The following is a 24,006-nucleotide window of genomic DNA, read 5'->3' as shown; positions in this document are numbered from 1 at the left end:
GAAGTTAGATTTATAATTTATGCACCAAGTTATTGTAATGTACATTCCTTGAATTATTGGGAAAACCTAACAGCTTTTCTACTTGTTATGAAGATCACACATTTACATTAATCATTCACTGCCTTTAAGCTTAATAAAGCAAATTATACTTGTACCTGTTTTGAGAGATAGTCAGGATTTGCAGTAAAGGCAGCCAGTATGAAGAAAATGTTTCCACAGTTGAAATGCTGTTATCATTCAAGTGCAATTCTCTGAGAAGAACGTGATTCCCCAAGAATGGAAGCTATATTTAAATTTGACTTATTAGCTTATATTAAGCAAAACACTTTTGTCATTTAACCAAATTAAAAAATATAAAGCCTACCAAAACTGACAGATATATTCTTATAAACAGCATATCATAAATCAGTTATTATAAATAAAATTCCAATAATTATTTTCATAATTTGCATATTTTAAATTAGAAGTCCTCATGACAAATCTTAATTACAATTGCGGATAAATTTGGTCCCACTTATACACTGAATCATAACTGAAAAATTATTATCTATATTTTAGTATTATAAAAAACTAATGAATTAACTTGTTTATAAGATATTATAGTAATGTTGAACAGTTTTTAAATAGTGAAAAGTACATAATAGCTTAAAATGGAAATCAAATTCAGCTGATAAGCAAAAAGAATAAAAATTAAACAAACTGCTTTTAAAATGTGTGGTTGATACTTGCAGCTAAAGAAAAATGTTGTGTTAATCAAATTAATTCAAGTCAATTACCTCACTTAGATAATTTCCCTGTAACTTCAGTATTTGCAGCAATCCACAGTTTTCAATGCCCTCCACTTCAGTAAGATGATTATATGAACAATCCAGGTATATAAGGGTAGGTGCATCACAAAGACCTGTTGTACTAATTAACTGATTATGGTCCACGACTAGTTGCTGAAGATTTTTCAATGATTCTAAGCCACCTGGAAGAAAACAAACATTTCCAGGATCACTTTATCATACATTCTTCCAAACTCTAGAGTTGCAATTTTCTTCTAAATAACTGCATGTTTTTATTTTTGAATATTCCTAATTATAAGACTTAGCCCAATTTTCTGAGGAAAAAATATGTGTAAGTGTAAAATTTATTATTATTTGAACTTATACTAAAGAGACATATTTTTGAATGACAATTATGTTCCACTTCAAAATTTAACAAAATACTAGAAGCCATATGTTGGGTATTGATGTTGTTTTTTCAACTGAAAATATAACAAGGGAGGGGGTAGAATCATTGGGGAAAAAAACAGTTTTCAATTCAGTTTCAAAGTCTTTGACTTTTGAGTGCTTGGTTAAGCTGGTTACATATTAACAGAATGTAATTTTCATACCATTGAAATATCTAGCTTAGATTCACTAATGAAGTAGGTATAACTTATTAATATCAATAAAGTATTAGTATTTTTTCTGCTATTATAAGATTGTGACAAGTGGCCTCCTTTTTATACAAATAAACTTAAAATCAATGATTTCTTCTAAAAAATATCACAGGAGCCTTAGATTAGACTATAGCTCAGTGACTATAAAGAAAAAACTGAGATGGTTGTTTAAATGAGTCATCACTGGAAAGAGATGCTAAGGAAGTCTATAAAAATTTCATGGAAGATATTAAAAATATAAAAAATTTTATGTAAATTGAATATTCGACTATATAAGTTCTCCGTAGTTACTACCCTGCTATATGAAATAAGCATTTCCAGAAACTGGAAACATCATTTAAGGTTTAGAGTAAGTACTAGTAAGAAGAATGTCTTCTGTGAGTATCGTGCAGATGGGAGTCATTGAACTAGATGTTAGAGAATTGAACCTTATTCGGATTTCTTGTAGAGCCCTCACAAAATATCTTCTTCAATTAAATGATGAAATAGAGTTTTTCTACCAAAAATGTTATATGATAATAAATTAAAAGATCATCTTAAAAGAAACATAATTATGAATACAAATTAAAATCGGGAATATATGTAATTAATTTTTCCTGAAGGAATTTAAAGCATTTAATCCAAGATATATTCTTTTTATTATACACTGTGATTTACAGAAAGGGCATATAGTCTGTTTATATCCACAATGGAGAAATAAAATGAAGAATCAAGTAATATTACCAAGATTTCACAAGAAAACTTAATACTCTGTATCATCTTTTAAAAATTCAGATAGTGTAATAACTTGAATTCTGAGTATATTGTAAAAATACTTCACAAAGATACATTAATTAAGAAAAAAATTTTTTAAAATACAGTATATCTAATAGTTGGAGTAAAATAAAGCAATTTAATGTTACGGATGATTATTTCTCATAAAAATTTTATACGAAAATGTAAATTTTCATATAATGACAAATGTTGCATACCTAAGAGAAGCAGGAAAAGGCATAGAAGATCCAAAGAAACAAAAGAAAGACTCAAATTTAAATTCAGACAACAATATTACTTTTTAAAATTCTTATTTAGAATTAATGTAATGATATTTTCCTGTAATATAAAATAGCAATTATGACCAAGAGAAAATTATTATCTGATGTTATCAAGGAGTGAATTATTCTCCCCTATAAGATATTTGACTAAAATGAACCAACTATAAGTTATAACTTCCAAGGTATTAGATAATATATATTACATACAATAATAAATATATATTAGCTTCAATATAATTTAAAATCTGCTGAAACAGAAAATACTTCAGTTTAGAATTCCTTGTAATCATATGTACTAATAGAAGCAGAAAATATTAGGAAGAGGTGGCAAGAATACACAGAAGAATTGTACAAAAAAGATCTTCACAACCCAGATAATCATGATGGTCACCTAGAGACAGACATCCTGGAATGTGAAGTCAAGTTGGCCTTAGGAAGCATCACTATGAACAAAGATAGTGGAGGTGATGGAATTCTAACTGAGCTATTCCAAATCCTAAAAGATGATGCTGTGAAAGTGCTGCACTCAATATGCCAGCAAATTTGGAAAACTCAACAGTGACCACAGGACTGGAAAAGGTCAATTTTCATTCCAATCCCTAAGAAAGGCAATGCCAAGGAATGCTCAAACTACTGCACAATTGCACTCATCTCACATGCTAGTAAAGTAATGCTCAAAATTCTCCAAGCCAGGCTTCAGCAATACGTGAACTGAGAACTTCCAGATGTTCAAGCTCATTTTAGAAAAGGCAGAGGATCCAGAGATAAAATTGCCAACATTCACTGGATCACTGAAAAAGCAAGAGAGTTCCAGAAAAACATCTACTTCTGCTTTATTGACTATGCCAAAGCCTTTGACTGTGTGGATCACAATAAACTATGGAAAATTCTTCAAGAGATAGAAATACTAGACTACCTGACCTGCCTGTTGAGAAACCTGTATGCAGGTCAAGAAGCAACAGTTAGAACTGGACATGGAACAACAGACTGGTTCCAAATAGGAAAAGGAGTATGTCAAGGCTGTATATTGTCACCCTGCTTATTTCACTTATATGCAAAGTACATCATGAGAAATGCTGGGCTGGAAGAAGCACAAGCTGGAATCAAGATTGCCGGGAGAAATATCAATAATCTCAGATATGCAGATGACACCACCCTTATGGCAGAAAGTGAAGAAGAACTAAAGAGTCTCTTGATGAAAGTGAAAGAGGAGAGTGGAAAAGTTGGCTTAAAGCTCAATGTTCAGAAAACTGAGATCATGGCATCTGCCCCATCACTTCATGGCTAACAGATGGGGAAACAGTGGCTGATTTTGTTTTTTGGGGCTCCCAAATTACTGCAGATGGTAACTGCAGCCATGAAATTAAAGACACTTACTCCTTGGAAGGAAAGTTATGACCAACCTAGATAGCATATTAAAAAGCAGAGACATTACTTTGCCAACAAAAGTTTGTCTAGTTAAGGCTATGGTTTTTCCAGTGGTCATGTATGGATGTGAGAGTTGGACTATAAAGAAAGCTGAGTGCCAGAGAACTGATGCTTTTGAACTGTGGTGTTGGAGAAGACTCTTGAGAGTCCCTTGGACTGCAAGTAGATCCAACCAGTCCATCCCCAAGGAAATCAGTCCTGGGTTCATTGGAAGGACTGATGTTGAAGCTGAAACTCCAGTACTTTGGCCGCCTCATGCGAAGAGCTGACTCATTTGAAAAGACTCTGATGCTGGGAAAGATTGAGGGCAGGAGGAGAAGGGGGCAACAGAGGATGAGATGGTTGGATGGCATCACCGACTCAATGGACATGTGTTTGGGTAAACTCCGGGAATTGGTGATGGACAGGGAGGCCTGGCGTGCTGTGGTTTATGGGATCGCAAAGAGTCGGACATGACTGAGCAACTGAACTGAACTGAACATCAATTAACCTGCTGAAGCAAGTAAGTCATTTCAATCAAAAGGAAATACTAATTAATATTAATTTGTAGTTGTAGAAAATAAAATGTCCTTTATCAAATATTTAAATACCTTAAGCAATCTACTTCCATAAGCTTAATATTTTTAAAAGCCACGCACATTGCTTTTAAGTTTTTCAGAGCTAATCAAGAGCAGGATTTTCTATTAGCTCATTTACATCAGGGAATGAACTTGTGAAACTTTTCAACAATCACCTAAGAGGAGAACCAAGAATGAAACATTAGGTTACACACTGAAGAAAGGCCAATAATCTGGCACAAAAGCTAAAAGTAAAAGGAAACAGCACATAAAGCAGGAGAATAATTGGAAGAAAAAAAGCAAATGAGATTCTGTGCTGATGACAGTGATGAATAAATATACATTTTTCAATTATCAAAGGTATTTCTATTTACACTAAATTATATACAGTCGACAGTGTGAGCCAGAGTGGGCAAAGAAGGAGAAAAGGCCACTGCTTTGGCAAATAATGATGTAGCAGAAGAATTTTGCTAGAGGTTCCCATGAAGTAATAGAAGGAAAGCCACAGTGCAGTGGAAGGGAGACAGTGAGTGTCACCTACTTTTTAGATATTTGATAATGGTGAGAAGACCCTTCAAAGTCCTTAAAACGGCCCACAATACCCCATCTCTGAACTAATCCTCCTCTATCCCCTTCTCTTGGTTCATTCTAACAAGCTGACCTCCTGGCTGTTCCTTGAACATACCACTCAGGGCTGCCTGAACATGTGAGAGACAACAATCAGGGTGTGATATGTTAGGCTAGGAAGAGTTAAAGCTCATCAGCTAATTAGACTGATCTGACACTGAAGCTCCAATACTTTGGCCACCTGATGGGAAGAGCTGACTCACTGGAAAAGACCCTGATGCTGAGAAAGACTGAAGGCAGGAAGAGAAGAGGATGACAGAGGATGAGATTTTTGGATCTCATGGTTGGCATCACGGACTCAATGGACATGAGTTTGAGCAAACTCTGGCAGATGGTGAAGGACTGGGAAGCCTGTGTGCTGCATTCCATGGGGTTGTAGAGAGTCAGACACAACTGAGTGACTGAACAACAACAAATCAGCCAATTTCAGATATTAAGACATCACGATTCTCTATCAATATACAGAGAAGATACACTTATCCATAGAGATTCCATCAGAGATTCCAATCTGGTGAAACTAGCATGACTTCAAGCCTCAGATACTAAGGAATATTGGACTGAGCATGCCTACTTCTAGGAATCAATTATATAGTAACACACACACACAACTATGAAGTAACATACAGAGCAATTCCTTGCCATATTATTTAAAAAGCAAAGAAATGGATAAAAGTTAAATGTCTATCAGTAAGGGGATAGTAAAATAAATTATGAAGAGAAGTGAAAGTCGCTCTGTCATGTCCAACTCTTTGTGACACAATGGACTACGCAGTCCATGGAATTTTCCAGGCCAGAATACTGGAGTGCATAGCCTTTCCCCTCTCCAGGGAATTTTCCTAACCCAGGGATCAAACCCAGGTTTCCCACATTGCAGGTGGATTCTTTACCAGCTGAGCCACAAGGGAAGCCCAAATAAATCATGGAGCATCTATAAAATGAATATGTATAATCTTCAATATGAACTAGTCTAACACAGAAGAATGCCCACGATGTATTTTTGCATGTAAAATCCAAGTTGCCTACATAGGATTTTAGCTGTTGAGTATACCTTATATTAAATATACACCCCTATGACTGTATTTCATAGAACAAGACCTAGATTGGTTTGTGGTGGTGGTGGTGGTGGAGTTGCTCAGTCGTGTCCGACTCTTTGCAACCCCATGGACTGTAGCCCGCCAGGCTCCTCCGTCCATGGGATTTTCCAGGCAAGAGTACTGGAGTAGGCTGCCATTTCCTTCTCCAGGGGATCTTCCCACCCAGGGATCGAACCCGGGTCTCCCGCATTGTAGACAGACGCTTTACAGTCTGAGCCACCAGGGAAGTCCCAGACTGATTCGTAAGCAACTGTAAATAGTGGTTATACCTCAAAATAAGAAAGAATGGAGTAAGCAGACAGAGAGCTTATACTGTATACAGTGTATACTTAACTGTATACAGTGTATACTTCTCTATCTTGTAATTCTTAAATGAGAAACTGGTATTCACTCAGCTGTGTCTGACTCTGTGTGACCCCACGGAATGTAACCCACCAGGCTCCTCTCCATGGGATTCTCCAGGCAAGAATACTGGAGTGGGTTGCTATTTCCTTCTCCTCTTAAATAAGAATGTACTTATTGTATAATAATTTTAAAAACAATGTTTTTTTTTTTTTTTAAATCAGAGCAAGTACTGAATAGAAGTGTTATTCCATATTTAATAGTGACTACCACTATCACCAAATGGTAGTTGGACTGGACAAAAATGAGAAAGAAACTGACGCTATCAATCATCAGAAGGGTTTGCTAAACAGCCCAATTGTGGGAACACTGTTCATAGACAGGAGGGCATATCTGTTGGATTTTAAGATCAAAGTTTAAAGGAAATTTAGTGAAATGGCAAAAGAGATTTGGCAGGATGCACAGAACACTGGCCTAACTATTAACAATGGGGGAGGATGGGGAAGATGTGCATTTGTGCATGCGTGTGTATGCCTAATGAGAAAAAGAGAAGGAAATCACCTAAAAAATATATACTGAGGTCTGCCAACAACCATGTGAATGTGAGATGGAAAGTAGATCTTTCAGCCTCACTGAGCCTTGAGATGATGGCAGCCCGGTGACACTGCTTCACTGCAGCCTCAAGAGAAACCCTGGGCCAGAGCCATCCAGCCAAGCCAATTCCAGATACCTGAGCCACAGAAAACAGGAGATAATAAATGTCTGTGGTTTTAAACTGCTAAATTTGGGGATACTTTGCTTCAGAACAATATATAGCTAATATAGTAAGGATCCTACTCTGAAAAAAAACATGAGAAAGAATAAAATATGTTGAAAATGTTTTGGGCTAGGAAAGAGCATTTAAAGGAATTTAATGTAATGAGAATTCAAATATACTAAAATAACAGAAGTAGGTAAACAAATGGACCAAAATAGCACCATAACAGAAGTGATAAATAATTTGGAAAAACCAGCGTACAGGACAGAGAACTAAAGATTGGATGGCTCACAAAGAAGAGATAGCCACACTGAGAATAAAATATTTAGAAGCAGAAGATAAAATGACAGAGATTACATTAATTAGATAAAAACAGACATGACAATGTCAACCAAAATATGGATCATGTATGAGTGAGAAATAGAATCAAGCCAAAAAAGCTTTCAAATATATTAAAAAAAACACAAAAATTTTCCAGAAATGAAGGAAGAAAAATCTATAGTTTAAAAACAACATTATATTCTAAGAAAAACTTATGTGGGTTTACTGACAATAAGATGTCTTGCTGAATTTATTAATCAAGGACAAAGGATATGTTATTCAGGTATTTGAGCAGAAACCAGTTATGATAGGGTAAAATCAAGTTAGCCTCTAGTTTAACCGCAGAAACAAACATATCAAAATGCAATGGAGCAATGTCCACGAGGGCTTCCCAGGTCGTTCAGTGGCGAAGTATCCACCTGCTAGTGCAGGAGACGCAGATTTGATCCCTAGGTCAGGAAGTTCCCCTGAAGAAGGAAAGAACAACCCACTCCAGGATTCTTGCCTGGGAAATCCCATGGACAGAGAAGCCTGGTGGGCTACAATCCATGGGCTTGTAGAAGAGTCGGACACAACTTGGGGACTAAAAAAAATAAACTGTTACTTCACTATTAGAATAAAAAATATATGCCTAGAACACATCTCTTTACATATACTTGAGTAATCACAGGTTTTATTAAACTTTTTAAAATATTTAATTAAACTTAATTATCTAAACCTTCTTTAACTAATCTTTATCCTAAGTAGATTTATTTACATAAAAAAAGTAGGCATCATTGCCTGAATTGTTACAGATAGTGTTCAAGCAAGTGATTTCATATTTTGACTGCATTTTTTCATGTAACATATCCTCTTCATAACACAGGTCATTTTGTTTACCATTTTACATTTGCTATTCCTCAAAGAGTTTTTTTTTTTTTTCCTCAAAGAGTTTTGAACCTCTATTCAGGTATTAGCTATGCTTATTACAGTTGTTATTTTCTTATTAGTTATCTGTGAAAATTTTTTTCTAATTTCCTGAAATAATAGGCATGAAATATATTTTGTTAACACATATAAATTATTTATAGTTTTCACATTTCTATTAGAAATATAAAAATCTTTTTCTAAAAATAGCTTTACTTTAATATAAAACTCATAACTTGTTGTACAGTCCTAAGACTGTGTTGTGTCCTCATGGAAATAGAAAATGGATATAGACAGAATATCTGCTCAAGTATCATTTACTTGATAAATTCAACTAGAATTTTTAAAAAATATGACATGGACAATTATTCACAATTTATTGTTAAGTGAATAAAGTTAATTTCAAAACAGTATTTCAATACTGATTTTTAAAGTAAATAGAAAACAATCTAGAAAGTTCATCAGTACTGGCTATATCTGGATGGTGGGAATATGGATTGCTATTTTACCATTTTACATTACAATTTATAGACAATAAGATGGTGTAGATTAAAAGTTAGAAAAAGATACAAAATTCCATTTCCATAAATTTCTGTTCAGATAGTGAGATCTTTACCCTTGAAAGCAACTAAAAACAGTAACTACATTTTTTTAAAGTGTTTCCAAATGAGCTGTTAAGGAAGAATTCTTAGTCCAAAATCTGAATAGGTATGGCAGGCAAAGAGAAGTAAGCAGAATGGCAAAGCCAGTTTTCAGAGTGAGAAAACTTGTTAAATCAGATGAATATGAAGATCAATTTCTATAGCTTCACAGTTTGAGTAAACAAAACTTAAAATTCACCAATAGTAAGCAAGTATGACAGACAACCCCAAGTAAACTGGGACCCCAATCAGCTATACTCAACCGGAAGACAGGAAATTTATCTATCTATCTATCTCAAAACCTCAGTATTCAGTGAAAAAGGGAAACAGTCCTCCCTTTAAAATAATAAACACAAGCTGACTCTCCCATAGGTTTGCAACTCAAATTCACAACAATGCTGAGCAGAAAACTTCCACCAAAGATGCAGCACAAATGATTCTATATTGCTTCTGTCCTTTGGAATCTGAAAAAGTCTCTAACGAACAAACTTTAATCTCACAACTAGGAAAAATCACAAAGTTTAAGTCCTAAGGGAAATAAACAGGTAACAAAAAAACACATGAAATACACAAAGAAATAAGATGCCTTAAGAGTTAGAAGAGATGCAAGACAGCAAGAAGAGATGGAAGTAATACACAGAAGAGTTGTACAAAAAAAGATCTTTATGATGAGGACAACCACAAGGGTGTAGTCTCCCCTCAGAGCCAGACACTGTGGCGTGTGAAGGCAAGTGGGCCTTAGGAAGCACTGCTGCCAATAAAGCTGATGGAGGTGATAGAATTCCAGCAGAGCTATTTAAATTCCTAAATGATGATGCTATTAAAGTGCTGCACTCAACATGTCAGCAAATTTGGAAAATCCAAATGATACTGACATTACAAAATAATGTTGTCTTAAGGCATTCAAAACACACATATATAGACAGATATATATGCACACAGAGTTAATAACTCACTGATAGTACATTAAGTTGGGAGGGAATAAATTAGATTTTCTAAGATCCTAGAATTGCCTTGGAATAAAGAGGAAGGTGGTAAATAAACTTAGATTTGGCAAAGAAAGAAGGAATGATATAACACCTATGGTAAGCCAAAAGAATAGTAAAATAAGATAAAACTGAAAATATAAAAGAAAAATAGAATAATTTAAATCCTCAGCAAAAGCAAAAGAAGGCAAGAAAAGAGGAAAAAAAAAAAAAAAAACAGAACAGGAAGAACAAATAGAATCAAACAGTAAGAGAGTAATTTAAATTCAAATATCTCAATAATTGTACTTAATTATTGATTACACTATCAGGGACTTACAGGCTACGAATCAAACTGAATTTGTCAGGCATTCTAGACAAAACAATAACAAAACAACACATTTTTCTGTTATAATACAAAAATTCCAAAAAGAGAACTTGTAGAAATACCGTAAGTGAAAGGTTAGAGAAAGATGTGTTATGTAAACAGCAGTTCTCAAACTGTGGTCCAGTGTCCCATCCAGAGATACTTTTTAAAGATTTCATGGAGTTAAACCTGTTTTCATAATAATTCTAAGAGGCCATTTGTCTTTTCTACTCCCATTTTCTCAAGAATGTATAGTGGAGCTTTCCAGAGGCTATATGAGGTGTGATACTGTAGCAAATTGAATGCAGAGGACACAGGGAAATCCAGCTGTCTTCTGTTAAGTGAGACATTAAAGAGATTTGCAAATATGTGTAACAATGACCCTCTTCTCACTGTATTTTTTTGTTTAAAAATACAGTTATTATTCTAAAACTGTTACAAATGCAAAGACTTTATTAAACGGTGAATTAACAAATAAAAACAAACATCTCAGTTTTTTCTTATACAGCAATAGTGATATATATGACTCACATTAATGAAAGCTAACTGAGGTTCTCAATAATTTTTAAGAATGTCAGAAAAATCCTGAGTTCAAAAGAAAGCTGGTGAGATTTTGTCAGACACACAAGAAAGACTAAGGAAGAAAGCGCTGATACAGTTGAAAAGGGACATTAAAAAAGGATAAAATGGGTCAATTTAACAGAAACCTATAACAGTTATAAATTTGTGTGCACCAGATAGCATGGCCTCAAAAATGGATTGTCCAAAAAAATTCATTTGTGTTTTTCCAGTGTTACGGTAAAAATATTTAAAGCAAAAAAAAAAAAAAAAAAGCTATGACAATAAAGATCTGCAATCAACAATCATCACAGGAGTCATGTAAATCATGTTTCTCTGGGACTATGCTAACAGGATCAGCGCCCCATTTAATCAACAAGCAGTATGGTATATATCACTAGGCTTCCCTGATAGCTCAATTGGTAAAGAATCCACCTGCAATGCAGGAGACTCTGGTTCAATTCCTGGGTTGGGAAGATCCACTGGAGAAAGGACAGGCTACCCACTCCAGTATTCTTGGGCTTCCCTTGGGGCTCAGCCGGTAAAGAAGCCGCCCACAATGCGGGAGACTCAGGTTCGATTCCTGGGTTGGGAAGATCCCCTGGAGAAGGGAAAGGCTCCCCACTCCAGTATTCTGGCCTGGAGAACTCCATGGACTGGATAGTCCATGGGGTCGCAAAGAGTCGACACAACTGAGCGACTTTCACTTCACTTCACTTCAGGGTATATCACTAATGAACAGGCCCTGAGACAGGAAGTCCTGAATTTCAATAACACATGCCTATTTGAAAAATAGCTATATATATGAATAAGTTACTTAACTTCTCTAATCCTTTGTTCCTCTTCTTGTGGAATGGGAATGATTTCATACTATTGGGAGGATTAAGAAAAATACTTTCAAGTAGTATGTATAACACTTTCACATGTTTGTACTAAAAGTAATAATTACTGTTTTCTAACAATCATCCTCATAAAAACAATGAGTTAGAAAACTGTAACTGCAGTGACCAAATAAGGTTTCAAAGAGATATGTTTGAGCTAAAACTTGAAGAAAGAATAGGATATTAATACACACTCAGAAATGTCTATATACAACTGATTAAACAGTAATTTGATCCAGTCAACGCACTGGATCAAAAGGCAGAATCTAGATGGGAAGGAAGTTAGAATAAATTGCCCCCCTTCCTCTTTTAATCTTAGAAATTCTTTGTTGTCAAGTAAAGGATGAGAATTGAGCAAAATAGACCTACAGCAAGACTTATGTTAGAGTATCATTACTTTCTCAACATCCCTAAGAAAATTATTCTCTCCCAGTCAAAATTTCTGACATTTCTTCCACAATGCATCCAAAACAAAACAAATAAAACCCCCCAAAATTCAATAGTCTCTTTCAAAGGACTTTCATATAATACAGAATTGTTTAAATCTTCTTGAGTCTACAGCTTCAATATATTCCTTAGTAGCCCTTTAAAAGTTTCCTAGGTCCCACAAAATAAAACTGAAGTCAAGTATGTTTATTCCTCAAAAAGCCATTGCCTGCGGCAAAATTAGCATTTGGCTATACTTGTTATAAATATCTATTTCAAAGAATTCCTCCCATAGAAATGAGCCAATGGTCTAATAAAACATTCCTGCCACAGGAGAAAAAAAAAAAAAAAAAAAACTTTCCTGTAAGGAACAGCAAAAGTAAAGATGTTGAATGAGGCAGAAGGTTTCCGCTAAATAAGTGTTTGGTAAGGTCTACCTCCTTTAGTTGGTCCATGACTGCTATGTTTGACAGTTACGTACAAATGTGCTGAGTTACACATGAGATTTTCAATTTCCATCAGAAGTCCTTCAGGATCATACAGGTTGTGCAGAGAAAAAAAAAATACTGAAACAGGAATCAGGAAATGTGGATTCTAGTCCCACCTATGCCAGAAGTTAGATGAAAACTATGTAGGTCTGTTTTTCCATCTGTAAACTAAGAAGCCTGGACTGGCAGATCTGCAAAATCCCTTTCAGCTTTGTACTAGGCATTGTGTAGCCTTTAGTAAGCTAGCACCATCTAGTGGATTCCAAAGAACTCACAAAATGGATAATGAAAAACATTTCTACAAGCAAAATATCTACAGCTTTCTCTTATTTTACTTCATTATTTTTTCCTAATGTTCCAGTGACAACATTTGGCAGCAAGAATTAATTCAGGCACATTTCTCTATAAGCCACAATATAGCAATCAAACCTGTGTGAAAATGCTGAATTAGGTCAGTATCTTTCAAACTTAGAATACTAATTTCATTTTTTTCAGAAGGCAGTATTAACTGAAAATAAAGCAGCAGCAAACAGCAACAACAACAAAAACCTCTTGGTATCTATCTACTTAAAATAATATTTTCTATGAATGTGTTACCTGAAATTTATAAATTAATGATTTATAAATTATTGGCCTCAAAGAAACCATTTTTTCAGATTAAAGTTTTACTAAAATACCAGAGATAGAAGCTGCATGAATAAGGAAACAAAAACACTTATATGCTTTTACACATTAACAACACACTTATTTTCATTTTTACCCAATAGTCAACAAAGAAAATATGTCAATTTATACCTATTCTCTTTCTTTCTGTTCTAATGCCTGGAAAAACATTTACACATAGTCAGTGCTCAATATATTTGCTGATTAATAAAGTTATTAATAAATAAATCTTAAAATTATATGTTCAGCATAAGAGTTTATAATATGGCATAATAAAACAGTAATAACCTTAAATTATACTTAAATGCATATTTATGAGAGAGGCAGTAGAATGAAACAATTAATCAGGTATCAGCATAGACAAGTGATTTTCAAATCCTGGCTCTATCACTAAATAATGCTGTGATTTTAGACAACCTACTTAAACTTTGTATTTCAATTTTCTTATCTGTAAAAAAAAGGGTTAAACAGTACCCAACTCATACCACTTATGTGAAAATCAAATGAGTTAATATGTATGTACATAAAATAAATGCCTGGTGGTAAAAAAAAGTTATCTATTACCATATTTATTATACTAAGTTCTACAAAACACCTTGGTCATGAATCATGAATTTTAAAAATTAATTCAGTTTAAAAATGTTTCTGCTAGAAAGTCAATAAAATACAACATATTTTAGAAACACAAAAGAAAACTAATTACAATTTACAAATCACCTGTTTTTCATTTGTGTTGGCTATTCATTTTTTAAAAACTCAAAAATATAACTCAAAACATGAAAGATTCCCCACAGATGAGTTTTATCATCTTTAATGATCACTGTGGCAACATTTAAGAAAAGTCTCTGTCATTTTTTTCTCAACATTACTTATAGAAACAAAATCTTACCAATTTGCCTGAAATTTTCTTACAGGAAATTTCGGGCAAAAGAAAGCATAAAATACAATGATGATAACAAACCTTAAAATTTAAACTGAATCCACCTAAATTAAAGTGAGTTATAAAAGATAAAGTTTCATGTAACTTTAAGGAAAAAACATAAAACTTTATTCAGAATTAAAAAGTATAAAATCTCTTTTCCAATTAAAATATATCTGTCTTTAAAATCATCAATCTAAAGCTAATTTAAAGAGCTTAAAGCCATTATTTTGTGCATTCAAGACATGCAAAATAATCCAGATCAAAAAAGTAATCATTAAATTACTATGAAATTTATATGACCATGTATACCCAACATAGTAGCTTATTTTTTTGCTACATTTGACCAGAAAATAATCTGTACCTCAATATGTAATATATCTTAAGGATATAATTTTGAATTATATTTGAAATTAATATTTTAGTTATGATTAATAATTAGAAACTTTTCTTTCCATAATCACAGCAACAACATGCTTAAAACAAAGTGTTAACTTCATTACTTTCTATTTATAGAATTATATTTTAAACTTTTACTTTGAAAAAGTATAGTTCACATTATGTTTCTATTTCTACAATTAACTAGTTCAACTAGAATGGAAAATATTTAGCAACCAATGATTTCAAATGAAGCCTTAAAGAGAATAACAGAGTTACTATTTTGATTCACTAAATGTAAATAAAGTAAAATAAAACTGTACAATATTTTCCAATAAAAAGAGTAATTAGAACTTACATCACATATTAACTAGTGTAATAATTACAGCCTAGTTAGAATTAGGAACAAACTAAACTCAAAATTACAAGTGTAGAATATGTGGTATTGCTTCCAATTTTATTTCACCTCCTTAAGAAATATTATAGTATGGAATAGTGACTTATTAACTTATAAACACAAATCTATCTTTGTGCCCCTTCATAAGAGTTCTTGGCATCAATATATCATTGAAAGACAAAATCTATGCTTTTCACTTAGCTCAACCAGAATCTCTATAAGCAGTTCCTGAAGATGAAAAACAGACTCCAACTGGTTTAGAAAATCTACTTTCTCCTGTATACTCTGCTCACACTCCATAAATACAGCGTTTCATGCTACCCAACAGACAGCAAAGATGTCTTTTACCTTGTTTGCTTAAGTGTACTACATAGAGATACCTCAGGTACATCAATTAATACTATGGCAGTTTTCACATAAATCTTGCAGATATCCTATCCCAGGAAATTCACTGACTACAAGAAATCCCATACAGCACTGCTGGCAATGAAAATGAAGTGAAAGGAAGTTCAAGCATTTCTTCTTACAAACAACCTTTTTCTTTCTCTCAAACTTGCTTTAGTGCGTGCCAATAAAGTAACATACATTATCAGTGCACTTGCCTTCATTCCAACAACAACAAAATTATTTCTGTATGCATTTTTAACTAAAATTTTAATATAAAAGTTGTATCAAAAGTATCAGTATTTCCATATGGGAGAAGTCATGAATGGTCCCAAAGTGGGCAGCATGGACACATAGGCAAATAAACATATTAAAGAGCAATATACACTACATTTTAAAAATTGTCTTGAAATGTTTGCAAAACAAAAGCTTGCCTTGTGAAAACAACTATATGTTTCCCTTATTAAACAAAAAAAGGGGGAGTTGATGGTGACTGATTAGATTCAATTCTCCCCAGATCTCTGCCAGAAACTCATAAAGTGCACCAAAGAAATCAAAATACTCACAATCTATCCTTCCATTGCAAATGGGAGACAAAGAAGTCACAAGCTAAATTTTTTTCTAAATAGGGTAATAAGTATCTGGGATCAACACAATCCAGGCTGAATTCACACTTTACAAAGGAAATCCTACAGAAACTGAACAGATAAGTAAGAAATAAAGGTGTCCCGGGGTGGAAGAACCCATTTATTACCAGCAAAGCCTCCTTCGAGAAAGAGAGATTCATCCTAAGTGGGGTCAGTAATGAAACAAATAAATCCAAACAGCCATGGTCTATATGAGAGAAAAACATTTAAGCTTGGATCAGTAAATAAAACCCCAATCCATGCTGAATACAAGTACATACCTAAAACAAAGTGACTTGGAAAGGTAAAACTTTTTTTTTTTTTTTTTTAGATTAGGCAAATACAAACAAAATGAAACCTATCAGACAAGGTAGAATTCAATCACAAAAGTATTAGAGAGACAAAGAAGGGAACTTATAATTTTCAAGGCTAAAACCCACAATAAAGATAACACAATTAAGAGTATGTGTGTAACTGCATGGAGCAACATACATCAAGCAGAAACCAAAGGATGTAAACAAAGAAGTAGGCTGATTAAGAATAGATACACTTAGGGCTTCCCTGGGGGCTCAGTGACAGAATCCGCCTGACAAGGAAGGATGTATGGGCTCCATCCCTGATCCACCTGCAAGTTCCCACATGTCACGGAGCAACTCAGCCCAGCACCACGACTGCCGAGCCTGTGCTTTAGAGGCCAGGAGCCGCAACTGCAGAAACCCGCACGCAACAAGGTGCTCTTTGCATCTAGAGAAAGCCCACGCACAGCAACGAAGACCCGGCACAGGCAAAAATAAAGAAATACATAAATAATTTTTTTAAAAGATACATTTAAACTAGCTCAGCTCCTTCAGTCCAAGGTGAATCAGGTAGACATAGAAAACCAAAAATAAAAGATCACTAACATAGAGCTAAAGGATGAAAATATATACTCTATTATTCCAACAACAAAAAACCCTTCTTTTCAAGTACACGTGAAACATTCCTGAAAATTAACCACATACTAGAAAACCACAAGTATCAAAAAGCAGATATAGCACAAAAATAATTCTTTGACTATAACTTTTAGAATGCTTGTTCCAGAAGAAGGGGAGAGTTGCTAAGCAGCTGGCCCCAGCGTTCTGCTTCAATTGTTAATTCAGATTTTGAGCTGTGAATTAATAAAGTCTTCTGTTGTAGGGAACTTCTCTGGTGGCTCAGATAGTAAAGTGTCTGCCTGCAATGTGGGAGACCTGGTTTTGGTCTCTGGGTCGGAAGGATCCCCTGGAGAAGGAGATGGCAACCCACTCCACTACTCTTGCCTGGAAAATCCCATGGATGCAGGAGCCTGGTAGGCTACAGTCCATGGCATTGCAAAGAGTCGGACACAACTGAGTGACTTCACTCACTCATAATGCAATAAAACTAGAAAAAAAATGACAACAAAAATGGCCTTTCCATATGGAAATTTAAATTTTTAGGTAAAAGATAAAACACTTCATTATAGAACAAATGAAAATATCCATATATCAGAAACTACAGAATAACTACTGCTCCAAGGAAAATTTATAGATTTAAGTACTTATGTCAACAAGAGTAAAAAATAAAAAGAATAATTGAATTGTATAGTTAACTTAAAAACTGAAAAGAAAAATGTAATAAACAGAAGAAAAACAAAACCCCCGCCAAAACCCCAGTATTAACATATATTAATGGTAGGAGGGCAAAATGGTACAACCTATAACCCATATAAAGTGTGTCTGGTACTGTGTTCCTAGATTAAAGATGTCCTTTGTCCCAAAAAGTATCTACATCAAGGAATTAACCTAAAGATATATCTGATAAAGTTTTAGAAAAGGCAGAGGAACCAGAGATCAAACTGCCAACATCCACTGGATCATAGAAAAAGCAATATTGTTCCAGAAAAACATCTGCTTCTGCTTGACTATGCTAAAGCCTTTGACTGTGTGGGTCACAACAAACTGCGGAAAATTCTTAAAGAGATGGGAATACCAGACCACCTTTCCTTCCTATGAAACATGTACACAAGTCAAGAATCAATAGTTAGAACTGGACATGGAAAAATGGACTGGTTCCAAATTGGGAAAGGAATACGTCAAGGTGACATTCTGTCACCCTGCTTATTTAACTTATATGCGGAGTGAAAGTGAAAGTCGCTGTCGAGTCCAACTCTTTGTGACCCCATGGACTATATACACTTCATGCAATTCTCCAGGCCAGAATACTGGAATGGGTAGCCTTTCCCTTCTCCAGGGGATCTTCCCAACCCAGGTACTGAACCCAGGTATCCCTCACTGCAGGCGGATTCTGAGCTAAGCCACAAGGGAAACCCAACAAAACCCAACAATAGATTCCCTTCACCAGGGGATCTTCCCAACCCAGGTATCAAACCGAGGTCTCCTGCATTGCAGGCAAATTCTTTACCAACTGAGCTATCAGGGAAGCCTATATGCAGAGTACATCATGTGAAATGTCAGGCTGAATGAAGCACAAGCTGTAATCAACATTGCTGGGAAAAATATAAATAACCTCAGATATGCAGATGATACCACCCTTTCGGCAGAAAGTGAAGAGGAACTAAAGAGCCTCTTGATGAAGGTGAAACAGGAGAGTGAAAAAGCTGACTTGAAACTCAACGTTAAAAAAACAAAGATCACTGCATCCAGTCCCATCACTTCATGGCAAATAGATGGGGAAACAATGGAAACAGTAACAGACATTATTTTCTTGGACTCCAAAATCACTGCAGCTAGTGACTGCAGCCATGAAATTAAACAACGCTGGCTCCTTGGAAGAAAAACTATGGCAAACCTAGACAGTGTATTAAAAAGCAGAGACATTACTTTGCCAACAAAAAGATCCATATAGCCAAAGCTATGTGTTTTTCAAGTAGTCATGTACAGATGTGAGAAATGGACCAAAAAGAAGGCTGAACGCCAAGAAATGATGCTTTCCAACTGCGGCACTGAAGATTCGTGAGAGTCCCTTGAACTGCAAGGGGATCCAACCAGTCCATCCTAAAGGAGATCAACACTGAACATTCACTGGAAGGACTGAAGCTGAAGCTGAAGCTCCACTGATGCACAATGCCAACTCACTGGAAAAGACGGTGATGCTGGGAAAGACTGAGGGCAGGAAGAGATGTGGGTGACAGAGGGCGAGATAGTTGGATGGCATCACCAACTCATGACATGAGTTTGAGGAAACTGCAGGAGGTGTTGAAGGACAGGGAAGCCTGGCGGATTGTAGTCCACGGGATCGCAAAGAGTCAGACATGACTGAGTGACTGAACAACAACCAGCCCTCATCAAGTCCCTTGAGAATCTCAAAGTTACAACAATAGAAAATAAAAATAAAACACAACAACAACAAAAACCCAGAGAATTTTAAGCCAGGTAGTGAAAAACTTGAGATTTTTACTTTAGACTTACCCCACTGAAAATGTATAGACATGAGTGGAAGCTGAATTTCAGGGGGCAGAAGATGGAGGTTGAGCAGTAAGACATGAGAAGTGACAGCAAGAACAGAACACTCTTTCACAAGACTTGACAACAAGGGGAAAGAGAGATGAGGCAGTGGCAGAAATGAATGGCAACAGGAAGAATCTGACATGAGGAAGGTGATAAACGATGGAGGAATATACCAGAGGAGAATGACAGGTACACTTACAGAAAACAGAAGGGCTGATCTTAAATACGAAAAGGCATTTCCAGATAGCCAACAAGAACCTACTGTCTAGCACATGGAACTCTGCCCAGCATTGTGTGGGGTCCTGGATGGGAGGGGAGTCTGGGGGGAGAATGGATACATGTGCATGTGTATGGCTGGGTCCCTTCTCTCTTCATGTGAAACTGTCACAACATTATTAATCGGCAAAATACCCCAATATAAAATTTAAAAAAAAATTTTACAAAATTTTAAACTTTATAAAAAATATCCCACATAGATCCCAAAACAATAAAAACACCTAAAAATAGAAGACATTTCCATCACTGAATTTTATGGATTACAAAGAATAAGGGTGGAAATAGCTATTGATACAGAGGTATATAGATACTGGAAAAACACATAGCTTTGACTATACAGACCTTTGTTGGCAAAGTAATGTCTCATAATGACAGATGGAGGGACAAAGACGATGAGGGAGATTCAAAGAGATAAGTTCTTTCTTTTTATGTGGTATTAGTAGCCTTATCTAAAAAAGGAAGGGCTTCTAGGTGGCTCAATGGTAAATAATCTGCCTGTTGTTGCAGGAGACATGAGTTCATGCAGGAGACATGCTTGGGAAGATCCCCTGAAGAAGGAAATGGCAACCCACTCCAGTCTTCTTGCCTGGGAAATCTCACGGACAGAGGAGCCTGGCAGGCTACAGTCCAAGGAGTTGCAAAGGGTCAGACATGATTTAGCAACTCAGCATGCAAGCACAAAGAAGGAAAGGTTAGTACAAGTGATGTATGTAGGTAAAGAGAGAAATATCCTATCAAGAAACAGTAATGACAGTTGCTGAAAAGTATAGTAAGCATGTACGTGCTGTTACTTCAGTGGTGTCCAACTCTGTGCGACCCTATGGACTGCAGCCTACCAGGCTCCTCTGTCCATAGAATCCCCCAGGCAAGAATTCTGGGGGGCTGTGGTGCCCTCCTCCAGGGGATCTTCCTGACCCAGGGATCGAACTTGCGTCTCTTCCATCTCCTGCTTTGGCAGGTGGATTCTTTACCACTAGCACCACCTGGGAAGCCCGTAGTAAGCATAATCTATAAAAATATGATGGCAACAAACAAGGGTATATTATATATATAATAATATATATCAATATATTCCCCAGTAGAGTTCAGATCACTATTAGTTATAAGAAAAGGAACAGGGAGGTAAATATACTAATTTAAGGAGCTACTAATGACAATCCATTTGCCAGTGGTGGGAGCATATTCGTTTTATATATATTAAAAATATAGTTTTGTTTCCTTCTGGGTAAAAGATAAAATAAGTATGGCTTGGATAAAATTAGCAAATTAGAGATTGTGTCCTATTCTTAAAGAAAAGTAAATGAAACAATATATAATCATGAAAAATAAATGTTAATATATTCAAATTCCATTGTTCTCACCAATTCGAGTGATTTTATTATGTGAAAGCTCGAGACTTTGGATATTGGTGCAGCCATCCAAACCGTGAAGAGAAGTCAACTGATTTTTATTAAGAAGAACAATGCAGAGATTTTCCAAATTTTCACAGTTGATAGTCTCAATATGGTTTTCCTAAAACAAAGAACAAATGTAATTAGTTTTATTTCAATGGCTTACTAATGAAACATTTAAAGCTTGCAGAAGAGAAGAAAGGTGATATACTTGAATTTAAATGATTATCTGAGTCCCTAACTTTTAAGATAACTATGTGGAATATTATACTATCTGAATGAAAATATCAGGCAATCAAATAAATAATTAACTGATTTAAACTTATTAATAATCTTTTAAAATAGAGAAAATATAGAGGATCAATAACAAAACATTTCAAACTATCTGAACAAGAGTGAACGATTTGGTCACAGTTGCTAACAAATTTACTTTAAAGAAATCAAACATTGAAAAATTTGAAATCTACCCATTTCCCTTCCTCAGTTCCTTTTGCGATGTCAATACCATGAATTAGGTATATATCTTATATGCAAATTTATACTTTTACTAAATATACATATCTCTACAATACAGAATATTGGTCTCAAGGTCAAGATCATATGTCAGGGATGCAACAGCATTCTCTTTTTTAAGACTTCAGAAAGATAAAGTGAAAGTTGCTCAGTCATGTCCGACTCTTTGTGACCCCATTGACTATATAGTTCACGGAATTCTCCAGGCTAGAATACTGGAGTGGGTAGTCTTTCCCTTCTCCAGGGGATCTTCCCAACCCAGTAATCAAACCCAGGTCTCCCGCATTGCAGGGGGATTCTTTACCAACTGAGCCACAAGGGCTTTTAAGAATCTTAATGGTATAGCCCCAGAACACTCTCTCAAAAACATCTATGAGTACAGTCTTTATTAACTGGAGTAAACTTAATAAGCATAGGAAACACAAAGAAAAGAAAATCATATTGGTGGAAGCACTGTCAGTCTGAACTGAAAAGAATCAAAAATAAAATGAAACTCTAGCATCCTGCCTTCAATCTTATATGAGAAAGAAACATTGAAAAAAATTCTCAGCTGCAATGAAAAAGAAGGTATGCCTTGAGAATGGACTTAGAAGACTATTGGGCAGAACCAAGAGTCAGAGAGAACCAGTCCCATGGAGCAGAACCAAGTCCTTACTAAGAACAAATGGTATGTTCTTAGCTTTGGACCAAGGGCTACCATGAGCTTCCTGTTCTCTCCCAGACTGAATGATAAGGACTCTTGTAATTAACTAAGTCCTGTCTGTCTCACCACCATACGTAGGTGTGGGACAGTGGGAGAAGACTACTTTTCCTTTAACTTTACAGATCTCTGAGTTGAAAGAACTCTCTCTGAGCAGATCATCTCCACTTGGATCTGATTTAGATGAGAAGATTCTGTGCTTCAAGTTCAAGTCTGATGTCATAAATTCATAAGACTCTGGGGTCTTTGGGGCATGGGTCCTTTCGCATGTGGGAAAGATATGACTCATTAGGAACCAGGAAGCAGATTGCAGTAGATTATTATTTTGTACGCAGTTTCCTATAAACCTCACAACCCAATATTCACACATACACACAGTCCCCTCCCACTTGAACTGAAAGTTTAGTGAATAGAACAGAAGCTAGTATGATGTAGGCAGACGCTTAATAAGCCCTAGTATTGAAAACTGTCTTTTTGGAAAGCTCACCCTGTAAAGATGCCCGAGGTGGGGGCGGGGGGGTGGGTGGGCAGAGACAGACATAGAGAGGGAGGGAAACTTCAACCTCCCAAGGCACCAGACATATAAAAGAGTGTATTTGGACATTCCAGCCCCAACTGCAAATTACATCAGACATCCAGGCAACACAGCATGAAACAGATGGAATGCCCAGAATAAGTCTGGCCTCATTCATGGCCCACAGAAGTAGAGTAAAATAAAATGGAAGCTTTTTTTTTAAACTTACTAAATAATGCAGTCATTTGTTAGGCAGCAAAAAGTAACGAAACAATAACCCTATCACCTATGAATGAAGATAATTTCCCAGGTCATACCACCTAATCATCTTTCCTGTATGGCTCTCACAAATTTTGGCCCTTGATCTCTCTAGACCCTGAGTTACAGGCTATTTTATTAAATGTTCCTTCAAAATTGTCATTTCTTAAATGTACACCTGAATCTGTTTTATATTTTATTATAACATAAATAACGACAACATAGGACTCACCTGTGCATCAATGTACTTCAATTTTTTGCAGTTACTCAAACTGTGCAAGGAAGTTAATCCACAGCGTCGAAGAGACAGAAACTGCAGATTTGGACACTCTGCCAGTGTGGAGAGACTGCAGCCTGACAAATCTTGAAATGTTATTGTTGCAACCTAGAGAATTCAAAAAAATCAGAGAGCGTATCATTATCTAAATATAGTGGAGACAAACTATATTAACCTTGAAAAATTGTTTTAAATTTTTCATCTGAAAGAAAGTTATGCTATATATTGAAACTCACTTTTATTAACAACTCAATTTCATTTAAGCTGACGATTTTGCTACATGTCTTTCCCTCATAGAAAGGCAAAATAATGTAATCATTCATGACCAACTCAAGTTCAAAGGTAATATACATAGAAGCAATAATAATATAATCATTTTACTCCTTGACTTTTCACCAAATTCATTTTCCTGTTCTTCATGTCTC

At 35.4% G+C, this 24,006-nt stretch overlaps 1 protein-coding gene across 1 annotated transcript in view; it reads right to left on the bottom strand.

The window, feature by feature from the left end:
* Positions 1-24,006, bottom strand: part of LRRIQ1 (leucine rich repeats and IQ motif containing 1) — a 189,091-nt gene that overhangs the window by 142,016 nt on the left and 23,069 nt on the right. The window contains exons 8-11 of the mRNA XM_061125407.1: positions 23,537-23,689; positions 21,290-21,440; positions 777-970; positions 156-283 (exon numbers count right to left, since the gene is read on the bottom strand). Of these exons, the coding sequence (XP_060981390.1) occupies positions 156-283; positions 777-970; positions 21,290-21,440; positions 23,537-23,689 (626 nt within the window). The remainder of the gene's footprint in view (positions 1-155; positions 284-776; positions 971-21,289; positions 21,441-23,536; positions 23,690-24,006) is intronic.

This window comes from Dama dama, chromosome 3 (genome assembly GCF_033118175.1).
Source record: "Dama dama isolate Ldn47 chromosome 3, ASM3311817v1, whole genome shotgun sequence".
NCBI lineage: Eukaryota > Metazoa > Chordata > Mammalia > Artiodactyla > Cervidae > Dama > Dama dama.
Note: the sequence above shows the minus strand (reverse complement) of the source record. Positions and strands in the feature narration are given on the sequence as shown.